This window comes from Nyctereutes procyonoides, unplaced genomic scaffold, assembly GCF_905146905.1.
Source record: "Nyctereutes procyonoides isolate TBG_1078 unplaced genomic scaffold, NYPRO_anot_genome, whole genome shotgun sequence".
NCBI classification, from domain to species: domain Eukaryota; kingdom Metazoa; phylum Chordata; class Mammalia; order Carnivora; family Canidae; genus Nyctereutes; species Nyctereutes procyonoides.
In genome coordinates, this window is record NW_026575126.1 from 75,891,968 (window position 1) to 75,919,666 (window position 27,699).

The 27,699-nt window shown below is 42.6% G+C and overlaps 1 protein-coding gene across 1 annotated transcript in view; it reads left to right on the forward strand.

Moving 5' to 3' along the window:
* The window catches only part of GALNT17 (polypeptide N-acetylgalactosaminyltransferase 17), a 437,005-nt gene that overhangs the window by 157,272 nt on the left and 252,034 nt on the right, over positions 1 to 27,699 (forward strand). The window contains exon 2 of the mRNA XM_055340858.1: positions 715 to 898. Within this exon, the coding sequence (XP_055196833.1) occupies positions 715 to 898 (184 nt within the window). The remainder of the gene's footprint in view (positions 1 to 714; positions 899 to 27,699) is intronic.

Sequence of the window (27,699 nt, forward strand, 5' to 3'; positions counted from 1 at the left end):
CAAGCTGTTTATCGTATAATGGAACAGTAGGTATAAAGCTGCCACCTTGCTGGGAACTCCCAGTTGCTCAGGGAGGCTTGTTACAGAGGCCTCCTACTCTGCTTGGCATGGTTATCACCCTTATGGGTTTTTTTCCCCTCTATGATTTATCCTTAAGCATATTGTATTTCCTTTTGCCGTTTAGATGAAATTTAAGTAAAACCATTAGGTAAAGAATGGTGTCAGGTTGTTACTTAAAACTTGTGATAAAATCCATCTGTATGTCATTCTCTGTTCAAATGAAGTAAAGACACCTGTGGTTTGGCAGTTCCAGGTACCGGCTGTCCTTCTTGTGTGTTGTGTGCGGAGCTTGTGGAAGTGTCCCGTGGAGAAAGGAATGTAGGCACGCTGATGGCTCCACTTTTGTCCCATCCTGTGTGACCTTCTTGGTCTGCATTTCTTCCAGTTTCAGTAATCTCTCCTGTTTGTAAATCCCTGCCCACTGAGTTTCCCCTGAGGAGGGAGAGCCTCCTTACTGGGAATTAGACTTAATCTTGGTGACCCTGACCTTATGTAGGATGAATGGGTTCAGGGCCTATACCTGGAATGACAGATTGAGGACCCAATTACCTGTGACAGGTAACGTTAGAATTTCCGCTGAAGCTGTATCTGAGCTTGAGTGCCATATCCTGATGTGGTGGTTTTCAAATTATTCTTTTTCCTTCCTTTTTCTAGGCTTATCCAAATCCCTTGGGCTCATCGAAGGTTATGGTGGGCGGGGCAAAGGGGGCCTTCCTGCTACCCTGTCCCCAGCTGAAGAGGAGAAAGCCAAGGGCCCCCATGAGAAGTATGGCTACAATTCCTACCTCAGTGAAAAAATTTCACTGGATCGTTCCATTCCGGATTATCGTCCCACCAAGTAAGTTCTAATTGAGTCCTTCAGAGTGGCTTTCTGTCATGTGATGGGTGCAGCCCCGAGTCTGTGACATGTTCTCGTGTATCTTGTCACTAGCACAGGGGCTTCTGTCTCATTCTCCTTCACGGTCAACAAACCTAGTATCGGGGATTATGAAATATGATCTAAATATTGTATTTATTGCCATAAAAGTAATCCAGAAACGCATGAGAAAGTTCTCTATATAAAACGTTTTAAGTAAAAAATAAAAAGCCCATGATCTCATTACTGAGAGACAGCAGTCAGTTAAATCTCAGCATCTTGTGTTTGAGTTGATTTTCTATAGAGTATGAGCATGCACCCCCGATGCATTGTTTGTATCCTCTTTTCATTTAATATCATTTCATGAACACTTTCTGATGTCATTAATTATGATTGATGATGATTGTCATTATGACCATTTTGATCATTATTTCCGTTGTTGGAAATTTAGGTTATTGTTGGTTTGTCATCATTATAAATAACAATTTGATGAATATCTTCCCACTCACATCCTCATGTGTAGTGATTTGGTATTTACTTTCTCAACCCACACTTCTAAAAGTGTAAGCCTTATACCACGTCATAGGGATACTTCTGGAAGCTCTAGACACATGTTGGGATACTGTCCTCCAGAACGTTTATGGCAATCCACACTCAGTTTCAGAAATGCTCTGCCAAGCTGATGGGTGAGAAAGGGCATTCTGTGATTGTTTCAACTTTCCCTGTTTTGTTTCAGCCTTTCCTTTTAACCAATTGTGTTTGTGTCTTGGTTGTCTCATGAAACGTCTTTGTTCTATGAGCTCAGATTTAAGAATTTTTTTTTTTCTACTTGGGAAGTAGAGAAGAGGGATGGGTCATGGAATTAAGATGCTAGAAGAAAGCGTGTTTCTAGGCAAGCATCCACGTTGGCTTAACAGATTCTTTGTTTTGTGTTAGATTTGTAGTGTCTCTTTTTTCCCCATTTAGACTGTGCCCTTGCTTAGAAGAGATTATTTCTTTTTCAAATGGATTTTGTATAAATCAGTTAAGTATCCTGGTTACTGAGAAAAATAGATTCAAGATAAAGAAAATTATCTTAAATGGATTTAAAATTGCAGCATTAGCCAAGAAACCTGTTAAGTCTCTCTCTGCCTAATAAACATATATTCATTTTGAATCGCTCAGAAAACATATATCACCCCTGTTGGAAGCTATTTTGTGTTCTTGGACTTTTGCTCTCAAACACATCTGGCTGTTTTCGTTTCCTGGTGCTCTCTGATTAGCCTTTCTTATTTGGACGTTGGCAAATAAACAGAGCCTTTTTTTTTTTTTTTTTTGGCCTTCCTTTGAGAATGAAAATGTTTCTAACATGGAACTTACTGGAAGTGGGTCAGTTGAACACATATCAGTGAGCACCTATTAAGATGCCAGATGGTTTTTCACACACTAGAGGCAGAACACTGGAGAAGACACAGTCCTTGCCTACTTACTTGTTATCCAGGGAGAGAGGCAGACTTATAGGCAGATTGATTCAACACAGTGGTCTATGTGGTATGTGTAAAGCCAGAGATATATACAGGCTGTGCGGGGAGGATCTGGAAGGTTTCCTGCTGGAGATGATGCCTGAACCTGATCTTTAAGTGTCACCATGGGTTGGGAAATGGACAAAAGAAGAAGAAAAGAAATGGACCAGACGGGGGAACAGCAAGAGCAGAGTTGGGAGCAAACAAAAGCATGGTGTGCTGAGAGGGGTGGGGAGCTATGGCTCCCAGTGCTCTGTACATTAGCATGGTTTCTTCAACAGACCCCTTGTATCTGACCTCTCTTGGAACTTCACTAAGATGACAGGAAAGAGCTGGAGAGGATGGTGATCTACAACGGACAACCGAACAGGTTAGGGAATGATAGCAGGGAAGAAACACCCACAGAATTTGGGCAGATGGAAAGAGAGGGGATGAATGAATGGTACTGATGACAGAGTGGGTGAAGCTAGGACCCAACCTCCTGCATGTGGTGGGCAGTGGTGGGAAGAGCTGAAGAATGCAGGCAGCCTCGTCACACCTCAGAACCTCAGGGACCTGGGCATTGGAGGTTCTGGCTATTTCCAATGGCTGGGAAGTGGATTTGAAAGGAAGCATTGCAGACGCTTTCTTTCTCTAGCAGCGCACAGCCAGGGGCTACCCTTCCCTACCTGGCAGAGTTTGGGAGAGGCACTCTCAGGAAAAGGTGAACTCCGGGCTAGAGCTCATAAGATGTAGCCTAGGACAGAGGGTAAGGCTGCGTGCCATCTGGGGCACCCTCACCATCATTACCCCTCAGGCTTTCACACCCCTATAATCAGCATGTGGAGGGGATCTCTTCTGAAGAAACCAGCCTCAGAAAAAGCCAATAGATGTGATCATTGGCTTCCTCCCCAAATGTCTGAGTTCTGCTCACTCTTAGTAAGGCAAGCCTGTTGTAAAGCTCCATTTGTCTCTACGTCCCTGTCTCCCTCTGAAATAAGACAGAAGAGCCAGGATCCCTGGACATCTCAAAGTGTCTCAGTTACAAAAGACCTTAACAACAGCAGCAACAATAGAAAAGGTACGTAGGGGAGGAGGAGACTGTGAACTTTAAAACTATAATTAGTGAGTTAGGTTATGGAATGTCTTATTTTATTCACCAAATAAGAACCAAGTAAGTTAGAGAGGGAGACAAACCATGAGAGACTCCTAACTCTGGGAAAGAAACTAAGGGTTACAGGAGAGGAGGTGGGCGGGGGCTTGGGGGAACTGAGTGATGGGCACTGAGGAGGGCACTTGATGGGATGAGCACTGGACATTATACTATATGTTGGCAAGTTGAATTTAAATAAAAATAAAGTAATAAAGTAAAGTAAAAATAAAGTAAACAAGAAGTCTTGCAAGTTAAAAATAAGATAGGAATACATTAATAAAAGAGTGGAAGATAGCATTGAGAAGAACTGACAGATGGAAAAAAAATGAAAAATAGGACAAAAAATAAAGCAGGAGGTCAGTCCAGCCGATTCAACATTAACTAATAAGAATATCAGAAAGAGAACAGAGAAAATGGAAAGAAGAAAATTGACAGACCAGTGATGGAGCACAATTTCCCAGGCCTGTAGGACATGAGCTTTCAGATTAGGAGGTCCTTCCCTGGGTCTACAGAATGAATGAAAAGAGAAATTAAACCCACATGAAATGTGAATCTTTTTGTGCAACTCCTCAGAGCACGCTACTGTTTTCCAGCTGAGATGCTGCCTGATTTGTGAATCATTTCATAAAGGCAGTTAGGTCTTCAGATTGTACTGATTTATTTATTTTTTAAAGATAAAGACAGAGAGTCAGTGTGTGAGTGGAGGGAGGAACAGAGGAAGAGAGAGAGAGAGCATCTCAAGCAAATTCCCCACTGAGCACAGAGCCCAACACAGGGTTGGATCTCAGGATCCCGAGATTGTGACCTGAGCTGAAATCAAGAGACAGACACTGAACCAGCTGAGCCACCCAGGCACCCCTGATCCTCAAAATTAAAAAAAAAAGTCAATATAAAAATTCAGAATCAGTAAATACATTTAAGCAGGGCCTCCACGTGCACCTCTCCTGCATCTGTTTTCAGGAAGCTACTCAAGGATGTGCTCCAGTAAAACAAGGGGGTAAAGTAAGAAAGAGAATAATAGTATTGAAGAAACAGTGGACCCAAACAGGAGAGTACAAAAGGCAGATCCCGAAAAGCCAATAAAGGGATGTTCCAGGGTCACATTTCAGGGTGACAGCTATGTAGCCGGCCAGGAGAACCACCATTCCACACTGGAACAGGGGGATGGAGGGCTTTGGAGGTATGTCTCCAAAGGAGGCCAGGGGATAGAATTATTTTATTACCTAGTGTTTTTGACTACATTAAGAATTATTATTATTATTATTTATTATTATTGACACATAATTGACACACAACCTTATATTAGTTTCAAGTGTGCAACATGATTCGATGTTTGTATATACTGTTGAGTTATCACCATAAGTCTAGTTAATGTCTGTCAGTACACATAGTTGCAGGTTGTTTTTTCTCATAATGAGAACTTTTGAAATCTACTATCTTAGTAACTCTCATATGGGTGATACAGTATTTTTAACTATAGTCACCATGCTGTATTTGACAGCCCCAGGACTTACTTATTTTATATAACTGGAAGTTTCTTCCTTTTGACCCCTTTCACCCGTTTGGCCTCCTCCCAACCCCACCTGCCTCTGGCAACTACCAATCTGTTCTCAGTAGCATTGAACTTATTTTGTTTGTTTTAGCTTCCACATATAAGTGAAGTCATACAGTATTTGTCTTTCTCTGTTTGACTTATTTCGCTTATCCTAATGCCCTCAGGTTCCATCCACATTGTCACAAATGGCAGGATTTCATTTTTTCAAATAGTGGAATAGTAGCCATTGTGTGTGTGTGTGTGTGTGTGTGTGTGATATTTTCTTTATTCACTCATCCAGTGATGGACACTTAGATTGTTTCCATTTCTTGGGTTTTATGAATAATACTGCAATGAGCATGGGGGTGCATATATCTTTTTGAATTAGTACTTTGATTTTTTTTGGATAAATACCCCAAAATGGGATTGCTGGATCATATGGTAGTTCTATTTTTTACTTTTTTGAGGAATTTTCATACTGTCTTCAACAGTGGCTGCACCAATTTGCATTCCCACCAACAGTGCACAAAGATTCCCTTTTCTCCATGTCCTTGCTAACACTTGTTTCTTGTGTTTTTGATATCAGTCAGGTGTGAGATGGTCTCTTGCCATTTTGATTTGCATTTCCTTTGTGATTAGTGATGGGGAGCATCTTTTCATGTACCTTTTGGCCATCTGTATGTCTTCTTTGGAAAGATGTCTGCTTAGATCTTCTGCCCACTTTCTAATTGGATCGTTTGATTTTTTTTATCAGGTTGTCTGAGTTCTTGATAAATTTTGATATGAATCCCTTATCAGATATATGACTTACAAATATTTTCTTCCATTCAGTAGGTTGCCTTTTTATTTTGTGATTTTTTTTTTTTTTTTTTTTTGGCTGTGGAGAAGCTTTTTAGTTTGATGTAGTTCCACTTGTTTATTTGTTTTCCCTTGGCTTCGCAAGATTTTTAAAAACCATTCTTTAGGAAAGTTTGGGACTTAAATTAGTGATAGAAACAGAAAGGGAAAAAGAAGCTTCTGACAAAGCAAAACAATAGTTAGCCACAAGAAAAATCCAAGAGTTTGTCAAGAAAGAAATTGTAATTTTCTATACTCTGGCTCAACTGGGCACAATAGAGTCACACAAATGTAAATATTGGATATTTACTTACCTGCAAATTATGATATGGCTGTGTTGGAAGAAGGAGGAGGGCAAAATGTGTGTGTGAGGTGTGGGGAGTATAAGACCATTAAATCTTGAGCACCTGGGGGGCTCAGTGATTGAGCTTCTGCCTTTGGCTCAGGGCGTGATCCCCGGATCCTGGGATTGACTCCCGCATCAGGCTCCTCCTAAGGAAACTACTTCTCCTTGTGCCTGTGTCTCTGCTCTCTCTGTGTCTCTCATGAATAAATAAAAATCTAAAAAAAAAAGACCATTAAATCTTTATCCTTAGAAACAGAAAAACCAGTTGCAAATGTGGCAAATTTAAATGTCAAGAAATAGAGGCATCATCGTGATTTAGGCATGTGGAGAGTACAGAAATGAGATGGGAAAGTGCATGTTTTGTTTTCACAACACAAAAGTTTAACTAAGCAATAAGCATAAACCTACACAAAAAAAATCATGGCTGCCCAGGAAGGGTGGAAGTATGGTAGCAGAAGGAGGTGGAGAAGAAAGGAACAGGTGGGTTGGATGACATACATGACCACATTTGCCTTTTTAGATTATCCTGGCAGCTGTCTGGAGGATTACATTGGAAGGTGGAATTGGAGATGAATTTGGGAGATTGCCCACAGTCCAGATATGGTAACCAGAGGCACCACTGTAAAGTCTGGGCTTCACCACAAAAGTTACTGAATTAACCTTCGCTAATTGCAGATTAACCCTTGCCATTGAAGAGTGACAAAGGACTGTGCCTGTGGAAGCTACTTCTTTGATATTTGAGCCCTGAGGATGCGAAGGGAGGTACCTGTCTGGGGCCAGAGTAGCTTCCTTTCTCCCGTGCAGTCCAAGCCCAAGAGGAAGTATCCCCGATGGATGAGATCCTTTTTTGAGAAGCTCCCCAAAAGCCTTCCCAAGTGTAGAGGATTCAAATCAGTTAGTTTCATCACAATTTTGTGCAGAACCTTATGTTGCTTTAATTCTTACCATGTTATTATCATGCTACTCTTAAGAAAATTGTTTTTCTTATAGACGTGAGTGAATTTTTAGATAGTAGTGGGATTAACCACTTGCTTGTCATATTTCACGAAAATGTATTCCAAAATGTTGTTTTCCGTTTCAATTGTGTGAGGCTTTTTTCTTCCACTGGACAGATAGTTTAAATTTCTATGAATCCCGTACTGTCAATCTTGCCAATTACATTTCTTTACTGCTTTAAAGCCGAGAAAGATACCTCAGAAATACTTATAAATATTCTATTCTGTTCATGTTGCTTTTCCGTGACTCTTGTTTTTTGCTCCTTCATCCATCTAGAGTTTATTTTGGCATATGGTACAAGGTATGTATCTTTTGTTTAAAATGTCTCTCCATTTTTTTTAAAGCAGCTTTTTCCAAAAGAAAATCTGTAAATAACTCTTTCATTTGGAGATGCTGGATGTGATGCAGTTTATATGTTTTCTATATCTAGGCTTATTTTCTAAGCTGTATGCTGTTCCCCTGGTCTCTATTGGGTTTTTTCCCCTTTCTTTCTTTGTTTTTAAATAAATTATTAAAAAATGATTTTTGAGCGAAGTCTCCAATTGGCCAGGCAGTGTGCTGGCAGTGTGGGGAGGAGCCAGGTGCGGTTGGCCATGTAGGAAATTGGAGCTTGTGGGGGGGGGGGGCAGGTGGCAGAGGAGTTCACCGGGGTCAGGGGGCAGCATGGAGGAAGCTTTGGAGCAGGGATTGCTTCTGCAGGGAGAAGGCAGGGCATTTCAAAGACAACAGCCTGTGCCGGAGGATGGACAGGTTCTTGGATTTGGGGGTGAGGGGAACAGCACACAAGCTTCTAGCGGGAGCAGACTTTCTAGAGGGAATTATGGAAGGAGAGATCCAAGGGGAAGCAGGTGGCCAGGTTGGGAGGCGCCTCATGCGCCAGCCTGGGTTCCGGAGGGGACTTTCTCATCATCAGTGGACGCCAATGAAGGATTGGGGCAAGACGGTACTATTGGTATGATCCCTTTGCTGACAGAAGAGATAATGATTAACTGTGGGAGGAATGCGTAGGCTAGGCCAGAACAGATGGAGGCTGGCGGCAGGCTGGTTAAACAGATTTAGTCTCTTCTCCATCCACTCAGCGTTTGTTGAGTGCCAACTGAGTGCTAGGCATCGCCTGATGGAGAGGATGTTATTACTCTAATAATAGAGTGAGCATTTTATTATTAATGTACCATTTTTATGGAAATGGCTTCTCTGTAGCAAACCAAGGACTAAGGGTTGGAGTGGACGGGCTAGATTCAAGAAAAACTTTCTGAGACTCAGGCAGATGAGGTGAATAATTGGATATGGATGAAGTGGGTGCAATCAGAAGTTTCTAGCTTGGGAGACAGAGTGAAGTGATTTCATTAACTGGGAGAGTCCTGCAGAGGCCCAGGCTTTGTGTGGAAGATGGCAGTTTTGCTTGTCCAGGTTTCCCCTTAGTTATAATTTTCCTGAGGCAACCACAGGAGACGAATCTGTCTGGCTTTATTCATTATGTGACGAGGTGTGTGCGAATGAAGAGGTGACATTTGGTGACACTGGAAGCCAGATAGGGCTTTAGAAACCCCACTCCTAAGATGCCTGGGTGGCTCAGTGATTGAGCGTCTGCCTTCGGCTCAGGTCATGATCCTGGGGTCCTAGGATCGAGTCCTGCACCGGGCTCCCCGCATCAGTTTCCCTGTATCAGATTCCCTGCAGGAAGCCTATTTCTCTCTCTGACTGTGTCTCTGCCTCTCTCTTTGTGTCTCTCATGAATAAATGAATAAAATCTTAAAAGCAAACAAATAAAACCCATTCCCATCCCTTGCAGAGATACGCCATTCTACATCCTATTGTGGCACATTAATGATCTGCTCACCCGGTGATCTGGTAATATGGGGGTGGCACTGTCCAGCAGCACACAGATCCATCTGTGCTCATTTAAAGCCACCACTGAGATCCTTTTTATGGCTGCCCTCCTCCTCCCAGATCGTGTTGGTTATTTATGGGCAGTTTCTACTGCGGTTATCTTCAATTTCTCCTTTGGCCTCTTGCTTATAAATCCAGACGTCAGGTTTCTTTGGAATTCATTTTGCTTCACTCAGAAAGTCCCCTCTTTGCTTTGTTGCCACAAATTCTAACCTGTTATATTCCAGTAACGTCTGCATTGGGCACACACTGCTTGCAACGTCTGTGGACCATCTTCGTGTCATGTCCAGTGGATCAGATCACTGCGCCTTTGGGTATGGAGCTCAGGAGGGATTTCCAGGCTGACTATGGAGATTGGAGAATCATCCAAGTCCAGTGGGTATCTTAGGTTGAGTCCATGTGTATATGTGAGTTATGGTATTATAATTACCCGATTAAGTTTTCCATCTCCCGTGGAATCTGATTATTGAATTTGTGACTGGGCTTTTATTTTTTTTCTGAATCATTCTTCTGATGATTGATATCCTGTGTCTCATAGGTTAGTTTTCCAGTAGAGCAGAAGTACCTCAAAAAGAAGGTAAAAAAAAAAAAAAAAGAAGGTCAAGGAGCATGTGTTAAACTTTGTCTTTCACAGATGTGGGCACAGAGGGCAACTGTCCCATAAATACTTGTTGGTCGACATTGTAAGTCGGTACATGCTTAGGAGTGTCTCTGAATCACTGACCACAATAATTATTCCCTTTTATTGACTGCCTTTTATGTTTTGTCACTGTGCTGCATATTTTATTGATCTTGTTTAAATGTAACTGCTCTCTGAAGTAACTGCTCCCATCTCTGTTTTATAAATGAGGTGCGGGGGGTTAGGAGACATTGAGCAACCTGCCTGAGGTCACACAGCTGGTAAGTGCTGGAGCCCGGAAGAGAAATTCTGAGTCTTAGAAACAAGACAGTTTCTTTGGGGAATTGTGTGTGTGTGTGCATGTGTGTGCGTGTGCGTGCGTGTGTGTGTGTGTGTATACTCACTCCTTTGTTTGCTTCTCTTCATCCTTTTTACCCTTTCCTATAACTGGAAGGGCTCTACTTTGAATTTGATGAACTATTGTCTATTAAGACCTTCTCATAGGTAGAGTGATATAGTTGAAGACTCTTGCGGGATACAGTATTTGTTTGTAAAACTCGGAAAGAATAAATAGTACAATATTAACAAGTTCAGGAAATGTCTTACCATCAAATTGATTTCACCCAGAAGCATAACCAAGAGGATGGAACTTCTTCTGCTAGAGCTGGCCCTCACCCACAGTCATGGGAAGTAGGCAGATGGCAGTACCCGTGCTTTAATATCTGATCATATCTGTGGGTGAATGTTGATTGCACCTTTGTGGGTTCCTTAGGTCTGAAGAGCATGTCTACGTCACTTAAAAACCTTAATGAGAGAGTTTTTTCGGATAGGTCAAGAGCATGGACTTGGAAATCTGAGTTCCAATCCTAGCTTTGCTTCTTACTAGCTCTGCAACCATGGGCAAGCTATTTAACCTTTCAGGGCCTAATATGTAAAATGCTGATGTGTTGGTATTTACTTCAGGGAATTGTTGTCGGGAGTAAATCGATTATTTCCTAGGAGCTGCATAGGCTGGTGTACCAGGCAGTAGTCTCAGCCTTTCTCATACATTAATGATACCCAATCAATACATATTAGCTGCAGTTATTTCTTAAAGATCCTTCATTGTACATACTTCAAACACCTTGCATATAACGGTGGAATCTTTAGGGAAGTATCTACGTGATGGGTAGGGCACAGCTGTGTGTCGCTAATATGGAAAACTCAAATCTAGGCTAATGAGTATTCTCTTGCCGGCAAGTCGGCACAGAAATCCTAGGGACCCAGTCCGAGACAGATGCCAGGCTATGTGATGAGCTCCTGGGAAGGGCATGTCACTTCCTCAGGCTCTTCCGAGCTGGATCAGTAGGCTCCACTTCGGGATCCACAGCAGCCTGCCTCTTACAGAAGATCAGTTGGGTGTTCGGGGAGCCCGGAGGCCCAGCAGAAGCTGGTGGGATGAGATCAGCAGTCTCCTGCTTCTGCTTTGCAATCATCAATAGCTGTCAGACAAAAAAGAGTATACAGTTGTCCTTTGAAGGGGGATCCATGAAGATTAGGGGTGCTGATCCCTTGCTGGCAAAAATCTGCTTATAACTTTTGACTCCCTAAAATCTTAACTACTGATAGCATACTGTCAACCGGAAAACTAACCAGTAACATAAACAGCTGATTAACACATATTTTGTATGCTCTGTGTATTTTACACTGCATTCTTAACAATAAAGTAAGCTAGAGAAAAGCAGATGTTAGTAAGAAAATTACAAAAAAGAGAAAACACAATCACAGTACTGTTCTGTAAAAAATCTGCATGTAAGGGAATCCCACAGTTCAAATGTGCTTGAACCCATTTCAAACAATTCAAGCATCAGCTGTTCTTATTTTTTCACAAATCAAAATGATTTCTTTCCACCGCATATTAAAATAATTTTTCCATGAATAGCACTGAATATTCAAAAGCGTATTTTAGAGTATTTTTCAAAGTGAGGTCTTCAGAGCTTGCAAAAAAAAAAAAAAATGTAGGTTGCTGGGCTCTACAGAGTCTCCCGTCTGAAGTTGTGGCCACTTTTTCTCAATTCCTTCTGAGAACCTCTGAAATGGTAAGAGAGTTTTGAAAGATCAAGGGTTATTCAGCGGTGGCCTTGCCTGCAGAATGCCTGTGTTCTCAATGAAATTTTGATTTTTGAGACTTTCTGTGCAGCTGCTCCAGTGTGGAGTTGGACCTAGCCCCTGAGGCTGGCCATTGGCCTGGGGCAGCTGGGGGAGGGCAAGGGAGCCCTCATCTTCCAGGCTGGTCTGGGGTCCATGCAAGGACAAAAAGAACCCATTGTTGCCTCAGGCAAACGCCTGCCTTAAAATCCCCGACTGTTATAGGCAAGAGGCAAAAGGCCCAATTTCCATCATTATTTGCTGCCTGTTATGGAAAGATGAGAATCTTGGAATAAATGTTCGAGAATGTTCTTTGGGTGAGAGTGTCAGAAATTGCCAAAGTGAAATGTGGAAGCTCTAGGACCTGCATCCTTGCTTGCCTAAATGCATGCATTCTTGCTACACAGTGGTTCTGTGCACTACATCACCTGGGAAGCTTTTAACATTGGGTTGCCTGTCTTCTCCTCCATGGTGATCAATTCAGAATCTCTGGGAGTGGAGCCTAAGCATCAGTATTAATTTTTTTAATTTTATTTTTAAAAATTTTTAAAATTAGATTTTATTTATATATTCATGAGAGACACAGAGAGAGAGGGGCAGAGACACAGGCAGAGGGAGAAGCAGGCTCCCCTTGGGGAGCCAGATGTGGAACTTGATCCCAGGACTCCAGGATCATGCCCTGAGCTGAAGTCAGATGCTCAACCACTGAGCCACCTAGGTGCCCTGAATTAGCTTCCTTTTCAAATTTCATTACATCGCACGAAACAATTGAAACCCCTCTGGGGTGTTTCAAACGTGGAGACATAGAATTGGAAAGACCCACAGGAAGCCAAGATACTATTTGCACTACCAAGGGCATCATAAACATGGAGGTCAAAGATTCAGCTAATGTTTAAGAAAGGATTCCACTTCTAGAGGTAATGCCACCCTGGCCACCCAAAAGTTTATGAATGGGCAAATTAACTTAATCTTTTATTCAAACCTGAAAGGGTTCTCATCTAAGTGCATCAGAGTGAGGCCGCCAGAGGGATTCCCCTCCACTTCTGTTATAGACAGTTTTCTGGACCAGTTCCAGTTACCTGCATGGGGCACACGACATCAGCAGATAGAAACCCAATGTGAACCTTGTCCTGTCCTGCAGATGGATCTGCTCTGTGACCTGTGTCCAACCTCTAGGGTTATTGAGTACCAGGTGCATGTCTCCCAGATGTAGATGTGACTCCAGGAAAAGCCAATGTTGAGATTTATAGTTGCAACCCTTTGATATTTTATGTAAGGGTTGTAGGCATGCATGAACTGTATAGGAGTAGCTCACTTCCGGTAATAGTCAGAAATTCCCACAATGCCTGTCACTGGGGACTCTTGCAACCTGCAACCTGTGTGTTTCTAGGGGGTTTTCCTGCCTGCCTAGTCCTAATGCCCCTCACAGTAGCAGTGCACTCTGAGTTAAAACAAACTCAGAAACATGCACACACACACACACACCACACACATACACCCCTACAAGAAAGTCCAAGCCATCCTTCATGAGCCCAGTGTTAGCAGCCTGCTGAATTCTGCTCTGATTCGTCTGGTGGCTGGTTAGGTGAAATACTTTCCTGAGAACATTTGTTTCCCAGCTCTGAATATAATCAATAGAGGCAAACATCTCTGCAATCACAACACCTTTTTAATGTGTGGAATTTTCGGTTGTTTTTGCTCTGTGAGCAGAGTAAACATCCCCCAAAGTGGCAGCGGGGGAGTGCCACGGTGCCTTGTAACAAGGTGAGATTTACAGCATGGTGAGAGCCGGGGGGATAAATAGGGCTTCTGGCGGGATGGGCGAAATGGGCTAAATTCAGGTATTAATGGGAGTGCTGTATATGCACTGCAGAGGGAGACAGGCTCATCAGTATTACAGATGGAACGTCCTTGGAGTTCATTTAGAAAAAATTCTGATCAGCCAACAGAGCTCTGAGGATGGATGCAGGAAAAAGAAGACGGTGGCATATGGAGAGAACATATTTGTTCTTGGAAAATCAGTAGAAAATGTTTAATGTCATCATAATCTCATTTGCATAAAAATAGTCATATGCAGCAAAGCGAACGAAGGCAAGACGCAAAGCAGCCAATGCTGTTTGAGTTTCATTTCATTATGAATGACATAAATAATTCAATTGAATAAATAAATATAAAATTGCTTCAAGATGATGTACTGCGAATTACTACTCCTTGAAAATTTCTTTAATGGTATGTGTTGCAATGATGAAGGAATGTGATATCCCTCTGTGGGCAGCACCCTGCTGTACACTTGACCCTTGATAATAATATCGTGTTCTCTGTAACTCTCAAATGCATTGTGAACACACTTGCAATTTTTAGGGGACTGCCCTGTTCATAACATGACCTTGAAGAAGGTCTCGTCTTCATTGTGGTGAGTCTAGTCCCACTTTGCACATGGGTCTGCTTAACCAGCATCTGATCATGGAAAGTTGAATGAGTTTTGGACTGCTCTTAATAAATACTTGAAACCCTGGTGGCAGAATTAGAGCCTTTTTTTGTGTGTCTTACAAAGTCTGATCAGGAGAATTCTTAAATAAGTATAAATTAGGGCATGGAGAAAATTGATGGAATTTATTAGTTAATTGATATCAAAAATAATGTAAGGGCTTTGTAGAGAGCCATGGGAAGTTTCTATGGGAGTTGTACCTGCACATGCATGCACGGACACACACACACGTACACACACGAATTTATTTAATCATTCAGCAAATACTCATTGATCAACTCCTAAGTCCCAGGTACTATGTTGGATGCTGAAATTGTAATGGGAGACAGATAAGAAACAAAAATAAACACAAGAAAATTAGAGGTTGTGGTAAGTGCTTTGAATTAAATACAGAGTGCTGATACACAGAGTAACTGGAAATAAGGTACTTTAGAGAGAGGTCCACTGAGGAAATAGAAGAGATGAGCATGAGCCAGCAACTCAAACCCTGGCAGAAAAACATTCCTAATGGAAAGAACGGTCCCCAGCAAGGCCTTGAATCTGTGGGCTTGGCTTTATTTAGAAACTGATAGGAAAACTTGGCAAATGGAGGAGGATGGAGAGGTAGGTAGGAACCAGATCATGCAGGAATATGGGCAATGATAAAGAATTTGGGATTTATTCCAATGGGAATAAAAAGTGACTTATTAGGTTAAATAATATAGCTTCCCAAATTCAAGTCTATCTGGAGCCTCTGATGGTGACATTATATGAAAATGTGGTCTTTGCAAATGAAACTTAAGTTAAGATGAGGTCATACTAGACCAGGGTAGGCCCTAAATCCAAGATGACTGGTGTCCTCATGAGAAGAGAGGAGACACAGAGACACGGACACAGAGGGAAGAAGACTGTGGGAAGACACAGGCAGAGCATGGAGTGATGATGCATCCACAAGCCAAGAAATGCCAAGGATTGTCAGCTATCTCCTGAAGCTAAGAAGGAGCAAGGGTAGATTTTTTTCTAGAGCCTTCAGAGCATGGCCCCAACACCTTGATTTCAGACTTCTAGCCTCCAGAACTATGTGATAATAGATTATTGCTGTTTTAAGCCACCCACTTGGTTATGGGAGCTCTAGGAAACTAGTATTGATAGCAATGGAAGCCTCTGGAGATCTGATATGGGGAGGTGTCATGATCTGATCTGAATGCTTTTGGGGAATGGACTGTAGAGAGCAAGAGAGAAGCCAGGAATCCGATTTGAAGAATAGTTAAGGTAGGAGATAATAGCGATTTCAGCTAGGTGAGCACAGGAGATGAAGAGAAGATAGAGTTACATTGGAGATGATCAAGGGAGACAGCAGAGTTTTAGATCGAATCATAGATGGAACAGACTACCATATGGGTGGATGATAGTGCTATTTACCGAGGTGAGAGGACTGAAAACCAAACAGATTTGGGGAGATATTTAAGAATTCTACTTTGGGCATATGTTTAATTTGACTTTTAGTCCTGTCATTGGAGATATCAAATAGGCGATTGAAAGATTTATGACTCTGGAGCTCAGGGGAGAGGTCAGGGTTGGGTATAGGCCTTTGGAGGTACCAGCAAAGACATGCCCATCAAGACTGAGGTCATAAGGAGGGCTGGAGATGAGGCAAGGGCCCAGGAGGGGGTGCTAGTTCATTCCAAAACTTAGAGCATCGGAAGAAGAGAGGAATGCAGCAATCGATGTGAAGAGAGAACAGCAAATAAAGAAGGAAGAAATCCAGGAGAAGATAGTGACCTGGAAGCCAAGAGAAGAGAGTATTTTCGGAAGGAAGGAGTGGTCACTAGCCATGAGTGGTACTGAGGTGCCAGAGTGGGTTTGACAACAGGAAGTTCATTGATGATCTCCACAAGGGTATTCAGCCCTGATTTGAATTGTTTAAAGAATGAATGGGAGAGAGGGATTGGGAAGATCAAATGGACTATTCTTGGTGATTTTAAATTTTTTTTAGTTTTAAAAGATTTTATTTATTTATTTATGAGAGACACAGTGTGAGAGGCAGGGTCACAGGCAGAGGGACAAGTAGGCTCCCTGCAGGGAGCCCGAAGTGGGACTTTATCCCAGGACCCCATGATCACGCCCTGAACTGAAGGCAGACGCTCAACCACTGAGCCACCCAGGCGTCCCTCTTGGTGATTTTTGGTATGAAGAGTCATGGGATTGCATCTGAGGGTTTGGGGAATCAAAAGAAGTTATTACTATCATTATGCTGATTTTTAACTTTTCATTATGATATAAATTCACACTTCAGAAAAGTTTCGAGAATAGTATCAAAAAATTCTGCATACCCTTTACCCAGATTCTTTAAAAGTTAACATTTTATAATATTTATGTCTCTCCATGGGTACCTATTTTTTTTGTGAATTGTTTGGGGATAAGCCTCAGACAAGATGCTCCTTTCCCTCTCAATACTTCTCAATCCTAAGAACAAGGACATTCTCTTACATAACCACAGAACAGAATGGGTAATATTATGTGTCTCCAGTCCTTATTCACATTTCACCAATTGTCTTAGTAACATCCTTTTGGGGAAAAAACTGCTAGATCACAAATTATACTCATTTGTCATGATTTTTTTGTTTTGAAATGGTCCTTCAGTATTTCTTTGTTGTTCGTGACATTGACATTTCTGAAGATTGCAGTCCAGTTATTTTGAGAAACATCTCTCAATTTGGACGTACCTGTTTCTTCAGAATTAGATTCAGGTTATGCAACGGTGCAGGAAGACTACAAAAGTGCTGTGGTCATTTCAACGCGTCTTATGAGGATGCCTGTGGGATCTAGTTGTTTCGTTGCTGGTGGTGTTAATGTTGATCACTTGGTTGAAGGTGACATCTGCCCGGTAGTCAGCTGTGTCTCTGGGGCCCGCCTGGGCAGTAGGGAATTAGTAAAAGCAAGTGGGCTCATGTGCCTTGCTTTTGACCTTAATGGAAATGCCTGTAGTAGAGCTGCTGGTTTTATGACTATTGGTATAGTTGTTTCCTGGTTAAGAAACTATCCATCAATTCCGATTTTCATGAGTTTTCTATTAAGAGGAGTTCAATTTGTTGAAGGCTTCTCAGTATTTTCAGTGCCTATACAGATAATCATAGATTTTCTTCTCCCTGTATTGTATATTATGTTATTAGATTTCCTACAACTGAATCAAATTTGCATCCCTGGAATAAATTTCACTAGGCCATGGTGTATTATTTTCCTAATGTGATATTCACTCATATTTTATTTAGAACTTTTGCATCAATATTTGTAATTCTCTCTCTCTCTCTTTGTACTTTCCTTGAGAGGTTTAGGTATCAATACATATAAGAAGAATTAGGAAGTTTTCTTCCATTTTCAATGTGTGGAACAACTTATGGAGCATTATGACTATGTGGTCTTTGAAAGTTTGTAAAACTCACCTGTGAAATCATCTGGCCCTGAGAGTTCTTTATGTGGTGATTCCTTGATGCTTTTTCTTTTCCATTTCTCCTGGGGAAACAGGCCTATTAAAGGCTTCTGTCTTTAATGAGGTTAATCTTACCAAACTGCCTTTTCCTGGGATATTGTCCATTTCATTGAGGCTTTCAAATTTATTTGCATACACCTGTGAATTATTCCCTCTTTAAAAAATTGTTTCAAGAGTTATTTTTCCCTTTGGTTTCTTATTTTGTTTTTTGCTTTCTCCTGTTTTGATTAAAGTAGCTAAATTTTGTCTATTTTGTTAATTGCTTTTTTAAAATTAGAATTTTGATTTATTGATTAGATATTACATTTTCTGTTCTCTGACTCATTAACTTATGCTTTTATACTTATTATTGCCCTCCTTGTATTTCTTTGTAGCTTACTTTATGGTTCTTTTTCTAGCTTTCTGAGCTGGTAATGAAATTCAAGTATTTTTGTTGCTAAAAGTTTTTAAGGCCTGGAATATTTCTTTTTTTAAAAAAAGATTTTATTTATTTATTCATGAAAGACACACACAGAGAGGGGTGGGGCAGAGACATAGGCAGAGAGAGAAGCAGGCTACCTGCGGGGACCCCAATATGGGACTCCATCCCAGGACCCTGGGATCATGCCCTGAGCCAAAGGCAGGTGCTCAACCACTGGGCCACCCAGGCATCCCAAGACCTGGAATATTCTTATTGCCTACCTATTTTATGTGCTGTTTTTATTATCATTACTTTCTAGAAGTACTTTAATTTTGGTTTCTACTTACCCCAGACTCAAGATTTGTTTAGTAGCAGTTTTAAAAAATATCCAGATGGATGGCTTTAAAACAACTATTAATAATTTTTAATATTATTGCATTGTGATCAGAGACTGTGGTTTGTAATATTTCTACTTTATGATATATACTGATGTTTCCTTAGTGATTATTTTTTTACAACTTCCCCTGAGGTTGAGAAGGTGTTTTATTTCCAGGAGTAACATTTGATAGGTAGCCATGAATTCTATCATAGTGATTGTATTACTTAAGCATACTTAATATATACTCAATATCAATATATATATTGATCACAGGTCACAGCACTGGAGAGGGAGAGGGAGAAGCAGACTCCTTGCTGAGCAGGGAGCCCACCGAGGTCATGGGGCTTGATCCCCGGACCTCAGGATCGTGTCCTGAGCCGAAGGCAGACACTTAACCAGCTGAGCCACCCAGGAGCCCCTTAAGCATTCTGTATTTTTACTCATTGTCTCTTTGATTTGTTTGCGCTAAACTTAGGGTGTTACTATTTCTTATTAGTGTGGATTCTTGCCTATGTTTTCTTGCCTCTACCATATTAATTCATAAAGATGGTGGCTGTATTATTTGACACATAGATATGAAAATTTTTGTATCTTCACTGTGAATTATGGCTTGTAGCATTAAAAAGTAACCTTTGTTCCATTTAATTGGTTGCATTTAATGCTTTTTGTCTTCAATCTACTTTTAGTGGTATCAGGATCACGAACCCTGCTTTCTCATTTTTCTGCTATTAATGATAATTTGAAGTTTTGGGGGTTCTCTGTCTTAGGGTAATGCTGTAATTTTATTTGTTCTTTTAGCTGTTATTTATTGTTATTTTGGAGAGTGTGGTGAAAGATTTGGATCTCTGGACCCCAAAGCTTTCGTTGCTATTTTGAAGTTGGGAGATACTGGATTTAAAGTTTATAGTGATGGGAATATTGACCTACATCAGTGGAGAAACTGCATCAAGGTCCCTTTTAAGTTCTTTTTGTACTATAGATTCTTAGACTCTACCCTATGTAGACTGGATTAGAACCCCTGGAAGTGGGGCCCAGCAATTTGTATTTCAAGTGACACCTCAGATAGTTCTCATACCCATTAAAGTTTGAGAGTTGGGACGCCTGGGTGGCTCAGTGGTTGAGCATCTGCCTTTGGCTCGGGTTGTGATCCCGGGGTCCTGGGATTGAGTCCTGCATCGGGCTCCCCACAGGGAGCCTGCTTCTGCCTCTGCCTGCGTCTCTGCCCGGGTCTCTGCCTCTTTCTGTGTGTCTCTCATGAATAAATAAATGAAATCTTTAAAAATAAATAAAGTTTGAGAGTTACTGAGGTCGACGGGAAAAATGATAAAATCAAATACAGAAACAACTACTCTTGGTCACAGCACTGCAGACTGAAATTTGAGGGACTTTGAGTAACTTATGTAATATTTCTTGGCCTAATTGCATATATTCATTCTACAAGAACTTATTGGTCACCAGTAACTTCTTTGGGGTTCATTTGTTTCTTGATATAAATTATAACCATCAGAAAGTGTAAAAAAGAATCCTTCCATATATTATATTTTATCCCTTGCTATTAGGAGAGAGGAACAAGTGACAATCTGGTATTTGAGATTTAGTAAAACCAAAGCATTTGCAGTGTCTGTCATTATATAGAGTTCACACCAATTCCCCCTGCCTTGTCTGTCTGCTGGATTTAGAGCGATGGCTGATGTCCATGGCCATGTTCCTGGGAACTTGCAAAATGACTTTTCCATCACTAACTCCTTCCTTCCAGGTTCTTTGCTTCAGTGACTCCCATGACCTGAAAATCACATTTCTTCCTTATCTTTACAAGTTGTGATAATGGGAGATCACATCTCATCTGAATTGGTAGTCTTAATATCTGGATGATCAGATGAACCAATTTTTTTAAAGATTATATTTATTTATTCATGAGAGATACGGGGAGAAAGAGAGGCAGAGACACAAGCAGAGGGAGAAGCAGGCTCCATGCAGGAAGCCTGATGTGGGACATGATCTCGGGACCCCAGGATCACATCCTGGGCCAAAGGCAGGCACTAAACCGCTGAGCCACCCAGGGATCTCCTAGATGAACTAATTTTTGAACAAATGAGTTTGCTCAAAGTTTTTAGAAGATGGTGAAGATACCAAATTGTTTACAGTAGATTTAGTTTAGTGCTGCGTGTCCTTTCAGTGTATTTGTTGGAGGAGCCACATGAAATTGCTGATGTTTGACCAGAAATGGCAGTTTCCTGTGGTGCAGCCTACCACTTTGGTGCTTTGAAACTTGGCCCGGTTACGGTCTAGAGCTGGCTTCCCCTCAGGCCGAATAGTCGGATAACCGCTCTCTGCTTTTCCCTTTATTATGGGTGAACTATTTACGTAGATAACTTGTCAGATTTTTTTAAGTGTTTCTTTTTTGCAGCCAAGGGCTTCATGAATTATTTCACACTCGACTGGAAGACCTTGAATGGAAACCAGCCCAGGATCAGATTATCATTTTTTCAAACAATTGTCTGGCATTTTAGTTGTGATTTGGGAGTCAGCAAGCTCGATTGGTGTGCTGCTCATGGCGAGCCTGCCACCCCCATTCTCCGTTCCTTAAGGTGGCCTTCACGTTCCTTTTGATGGGCTATTCCTGTGCCTTGGGAAGGCTCTCTGATTCATTTCAACGAATAGCAGTTTCATACTTATTGTGTGGCAGACATAGAGCTTGAGGAATGTGAAAATGGGCAAGAGGTCCTCCCTGACTGCAAGGAGGTTTTAATCTGCTCGGAGAAGTGGGCACCTGTGGCTGTAAACTTGGAGGCATAAAATAGCTGTGACATTGACTTCCCACTGAGCTTTACTTTTGTTGCATAGATTGAAAGCCTTCTGCTTCAGGTTGCAAATCCTAGTGACTGCAGCACAATATATGTTATAAATAGCATTGCATCTTGACTGCAAATGAACTCAGAGACAGAGAGAAAGAGAGAGTGAGCAGAGAGAGGCATAAAAGGTTGAGCACAGTTGGTCTGGGCCTTTGTTTCTGGGAGCGAACTATGGCCAGGCCCAGGTATGGTGCATGACTGGAAGAGGCAGCCTCTTCCCCGTGGGAGATTTTTGGCTCTGTGGTGAGTGCCTCTGCGTGCAAACTTGCGTTCTGCCCGTGAGCACGTGTGTTCATGCTTAACTGATGCAAGGGCTACATTTCCCCCAACATATTACACCAAATGTACTTAACGGCAATTAGAATGTTTGCCGCCTGCTGTGTGCAAATCTCCCCAGAAAACAAAACTCTCCTAAATGGCACTATAAGTAATTCTGAAGATTAAAGCCAGTGATTTGCAGAGTGCTTGGTTTGTTTGCTTCCTGCAAATATCAAGATTAACAAAGAAATTCATTGATCCCATCTCGCCTCCTGGAAGCTTTCGTGTGGGCCTCAGGGAGTACATCACACGTGGCTTCTGCGATTCAGATGAAGACTTGCTATTGCTTTTATGGCCAAGATGCTGATTTAGAGGCATTTCTCTTGGCAAAGAGGTCTCAGGAAAACAAATCAGTTCATGTATATTTTTACAGGAAACGCCCCACCCTAGCCCTTCCCCAGCAATAGCCTTCTCAGCGGGTGTGAAGCAGGCATGACCCGTTTCCAGGCTTTGAAAGGGCAACTCAGGTCGCTGCTGCTCTGGTTGTGTGATGCCAGGTGAACCTCAGGCACTCTGGGCCGCTGCGAGAACAGTTCCTTTGCTCCAGCTGTGAAAGAGGCCTTCAAGCCTCCCTTCCATTTCTATTATGTTAATTTGCTCAAGAACCAGTAACTTTGGACTATTGGACGGTGTGCCTTGGATTGCGCCAGGCGCTGGGAAACACAGGGCTGCCTGGGTGGCTCCGTGGTTGAGCGTCTGCCTTTGTCCCAGAGCGTGATCCCGGTGTCCTGGGATCGAGTCCCGTGTCGGGCTTCCTGCATGTAGCCTGCCTCTCCCTCTGCCTGTGTCTCTGCATCTCTCTCTCCGTCTATCATGAATAAATAAATAAAATCTTAAGAAACAAAAAAGGAATCTTTGCCCTCAGAGCAGAGTCACCTCCAAACATACATTATGTCCTGGTTGCTCTATAGGGACCAGCGACCCACACCGGCTGCCGTTTCAGGCGACTTCTTGGGACGCGCCAGCTTCCTGGGCCCCACCATCTGCCATCTCGAGATTATCCTTCCTCTGTGCCCACTTCCAGTTTCTCCCCGTTCCTCACTCTGCACCCAGATCAGTTAGGTAACTTGCCCACAGCTAGCATGTGGCAGACCGGGAATGCAAAGGCAGTTCTGCTCGGAATCCTTAGGATGCCAAGGTGATCCGTGTGCCCATGGCCTCCTCATCTGCTGGGAACTTGCTAGAAATGCAGGATCTTGGGCCTCGCTCCAAACCTACTGAATCGGAATCTGCTGTTTAACAAGATTCTCTGGTGGTTCACATAGATGGTCAAGTCCAAGAAGCCTGATCTTAGACTGGTACCCAGACCCTTACCTTCGGGAGCGACCCCTGAGGCGTTGTGGCCAAGGCCCCACTAGCCGGGCGAGGCAGGCGGTGGTCTTCAAATGCCTTGACTTGCGCATCTCCTGTGCTTCTCTGGTGGCCAGGCCTGCCTAGCAGATACCTCAGGGCAGAGAGGCTGTCCTACCCCGTGTTCCCCGGGCTGGAGGACTTGGCTGCACCTAGCATCATTGAAAGCGACTGAGGCAGTGTGGGGAGGGCGGCAGAAACAGCTGTACATACACTGACTTTCAGCCAAGATAAGGAGCTGCCAGTAATTGGGTTCCCAAAGGTGTCAAATAATCATGCACAGACTGATATGGAAGAAAGTGGACTGAAGAGTGACAGTTCAGCACTCTCTTCCACCTGCAACACACATGTGTGCCCCCTGCCTGCTTCTCTGCACACCAGCAAGCCCCCTGGTGCCCTGAAACTAGCCAGGATGGGAAGGGTCCATGGGCTGCCCAGGGGGCGGGTACACAAGGCTCCTCGAAAGTTCCACGATGCACAGTGTGAAATATCTGCTAAACATTACTGGACAGCAGCCCAAGAAGCCCCGGCTGGAGATGCCCTTCAATGCCTTTCTTGACATACATAAAAATTTCTCTTGCTGACACTTAATGGTGCTACTTGGGGCCGTCTGTTCCTCCAGAAACCCTCTGATGTTACACCTGAGCAAGCCCCACTGTTGCCAGTATTTTGCATCCTCTGTCATTCCTCACTATCCATATCACACCCACCTGGACACAGAGACCATGTGTGTGTGGACAAGTCACCAAATGCTCCCAGGCCGCCACCAGCTCCTGTACCTGGAGCTGTAGACAGATCAGGAATCCGAATCTTTGGAGCCAGCTCCTGCTTCACAGAGGCTCCCCAGTCATCAGGACAGAGGGGGCTGTGGTCTGCCTCACACCTGACCTTTTAAGCCAGACCCGTTCTCCCATCCCGGCCGGTCGGCCCAGATCCTGAGCTCAGTATTGAGGAAACAGGATGCTAACTCTGTAACTGATTTCGAACCCATTGGACACAGGCATGGTGATCCACCTTCCTCCAGTTCTACCATTTGGGGCCTTGGTGTCCTACACACTTTTTTCCTTTGCAGGCTTGGGGTGTCTTAATGAAGCCTGTTGCCCCAGCCCTTATCCTCAAAGGACTCGGTACCCTCCACCCTTATCCCACCCAGGTCAGTCCCAGACCCTCTTCTGTGAGGTGTTTGTATGGGAATGGAATCCCCAATTTAACATCGTCTTGCCAAAAAACAGCGATCCTATAAATATTCATTTGGACCGGTATGCAAAGTGAAAGATTTTATGGAATATTACAGACATTTTCTACACATGTTTTTTTTTATTACAACCCATTTGCAGTTACTCAGGAAGGCAATTTTTAAACATAGGCACACACAGACCCAGGGTCGGGGAGTAAAATGTCTTAGGAAAAGAAGAGTTAGATGCCAGGACACTCATTTTGAAAAAGTCATTACTTTGCCTGCTAGACCTTAACGTGCTTCCTGCCTGCAATCAGGCCTGCTGGTGGAAGAGGGAACAAGATTTTTTAAGGATGTAGGAACACAGGACCAGAGGGACTCATTTGCTGGGGCTGAATGCCAAGTGAAGATTCCTCTTTTTAAACCTACTTCTCTCCTCTTTCCCTTCCCTTCACTGCTGGGCTTCTGGGAGGAAGTTTTGATTCACTCCCTATATTCCTTCCCCCACTACTCATCGTACAAAAGCACTATGTTGAAGTTTACAGATGCTTCCTATGATCCTCTACCTGCCACATCCAATAGATTTTTTCAAGGTTTTTTCTAAAGTAAAGTACACAAGTAACTGTTGAATGTATTCTTTATAAATTACACAGATATATACAGAACAACAACTCAAAAAATTCCTCTTAAAGCCTCAGGCCCAAACCTCACTCTTCTCAACAAAGGTAACCACCATTGACTGCTTTATGTGTCTTTCTGACATTTGCTAATGCGTGAATGTGCTGGGCATGTTCATTTTTAATTTTGCAGGGTGCTGATAACTTGTTCTTGAAGGGATTTTGCCTATTTGTACTTCAACCAGCAGTATATGAGGGTGTCATTCCTCACATTTGACAAGACTGTATAAGGTCTGTCTTCAATTTGTTTTGGCAACCCAAAGGATAAAAAAAAATACTTTGTTATAGCTCTTGGATGCATGTCTTTGATTACTATAGAGATTGATCATCTTTTCATATACTTACTGTATATTTTGTTTCTTTGGATTTCTGAGAGAGCTGTGTTAATATATCTCAGTGTGATTGTGAATTTGTCTTTTACTTCTTGGATTTTCCATACATTTGCTTTGCATGCTTTCAAACTATGCTGTCAGGTGCATACATTCATGACTATCTAATTGCCCTAAATCATACCTTTTATCGATAAAAAATATTCACCTGACCCTGGATCCCTTCATTTTCTTGCAAAATCTCTCTACTTTTCATTGATTTCCTGCTTCTCTTGCTCCACCTTTTCAAAACTTCTTCCTCATTGCTTTGGAATATCTATCTAAAACATAGATCCGATTCTACTGGGTATAAGCATAGGATGAATGATGGGCCCAAAAAGAGTATTGGTAGAAAACCCAAATTCCAGTCCCCTGGCCAGGGATTTCTCTTCATATATGGGGGCTGGAGGACATTTCCTGCATTTGGACAAGTCACCAAATGCTCCCAGGCCGCCACCAGCTCCTGTACCTGGAGCTGTAGACAGATCAGGAATCCGAATCTTTATTTAGTCTTTATTCGGTCAGTGGTCTACTGGCCTTGGGCATAGGCAGGGCTGCCTTTCTGTTGGACATTTTTAAAAATATATTTATTTATTTATGGGGGGGATGAGTGGGGGAGGGGCAGAGAGAGAGAAAGAGAGCAAGAGAGAGAATCCCAAGTAGACTCCCTGCTGAGCCAGGGCTCCCAGATAGGATCCTGAGATCATGACCTGAGCCACAGTCCAGAGTCGAATGCTTAACTGACGTGGCACCCCTGTTGGACATGTTTGTTGGTGATTTTTGGATGGGTACCTCTGAGCTATGTGGGTTTTCTGGTAAGGGGTGGGCCAGATTTGGGTGAGGTCTCCTAATGCCTGAGGCCCCCAGGAAATTGAGAAATCAGGTCTGGCAAGTTGCTGGCTTCTTTGCCTGGTGTGGCCAGCCATTGATGAGTACATACCTTCTCCTGAGTTGAGTTTCAGAGATCAGCCCATTCCATCTGGGACCTGTAAGATAAAATGCCACGTTCATAGTTCTGATGACTTGAACTGAAAAACATCATTTCCTGTCAGTAACACAGTGAGCTGTAGGTTTATGTAATTGGTTAAGGAAGTAGTTTTTGTTATGGTCTTTATTCAGGATGGGGTAGAGAGGCCCTGCCAAAGATCCACTCGGAGAACTGGTGGGTAGGAGAGGAACTGAAGTATCTGAGCCAAGTGTGAGTGCCTTTGGAAGATGTCTTGATAGAATCCAGCTTCCCCAGGCCTTCTGAGGAGCGGGTGAACAGACCAGTGAGGAGCTGGGATTGTGATCTGGGCAATGTGAAATGAATGAGCTTCTTGGACAGGAAACTTGTACACCCACATCCTTTTTGAGAGCTTGGAACTCAGCCTCTGAGGTCACATCTTGGCCTAACTTGAAGGGATGCTGTCCTTTGATTTAGACATGTGCCATGTGTTGTCATGCCACTTCCCAGCTCAGTAATCCTTGACCTCATGGCTTTGCACTGCTGGAGGACTGAAGACTGAGTCTGAATTTACAAACTGCCTTCAGAGCACCTGGTCGACCACTGGTTTCTTTTCCTCACCCTGGACATGCCCCGAAACACCTATTTCTGATATGGGTGGTGCATTACACATTTTCTCTCCTCTGTGTTTGCACATGCAGTTCATTTTGTTTTGCTCAAAGATTTTTCTCTTCTTTCCCTCTCTCCCTTCACTGTCCTCACCTGGAAATCACCTTCTAGTGCTTCACAGTACAGGGCAAATTTTATCTCCTCTGTGAAACCTTCCCTGGGCAGGCACCCTCCAGGCAGAAATCCTAGACCATCCTGAACAAACCTCCCTTGTGACATTTATCATTCCATAATTGTAGTTAACAAATCACCTGTTTTTTTCTCTTTCCAGGGTAACAGTGAGGTTTTTTTTTTTAAAAAAATGTCTGTATCTTCAGCACTTTGTTAGTTCGTAATTGATGTTCAGTGTGTGAAAATGTTACTGTTAAGCTGTTGTTTCCACGTGATCCATATACATTTGTCCTAGGATGTGTTAAAAATAAAGAATAGGTTTTTAAATTTTTTATTTTATTTTTTTAAGTAGGCTCCATGGAGCCCAACACAGGGCCTAAACTCACAACTTGAAGTTAAGACCCAAGCTGAAATTCAAGAGTGAGATGCTTAACCAACTGAGCTACCCGGGCACCCCAAGAACAGGTTCTTTTAGAGGAACAAAAGATCCATGTTAAAACTGGGGGATAGACACTGTCTTCCATCCATCATAAGATATTTAGAATTAAATAAAGTCACCATATTCTTCCAGAAGAGCTTCTTCTCCAGGGGTCTGA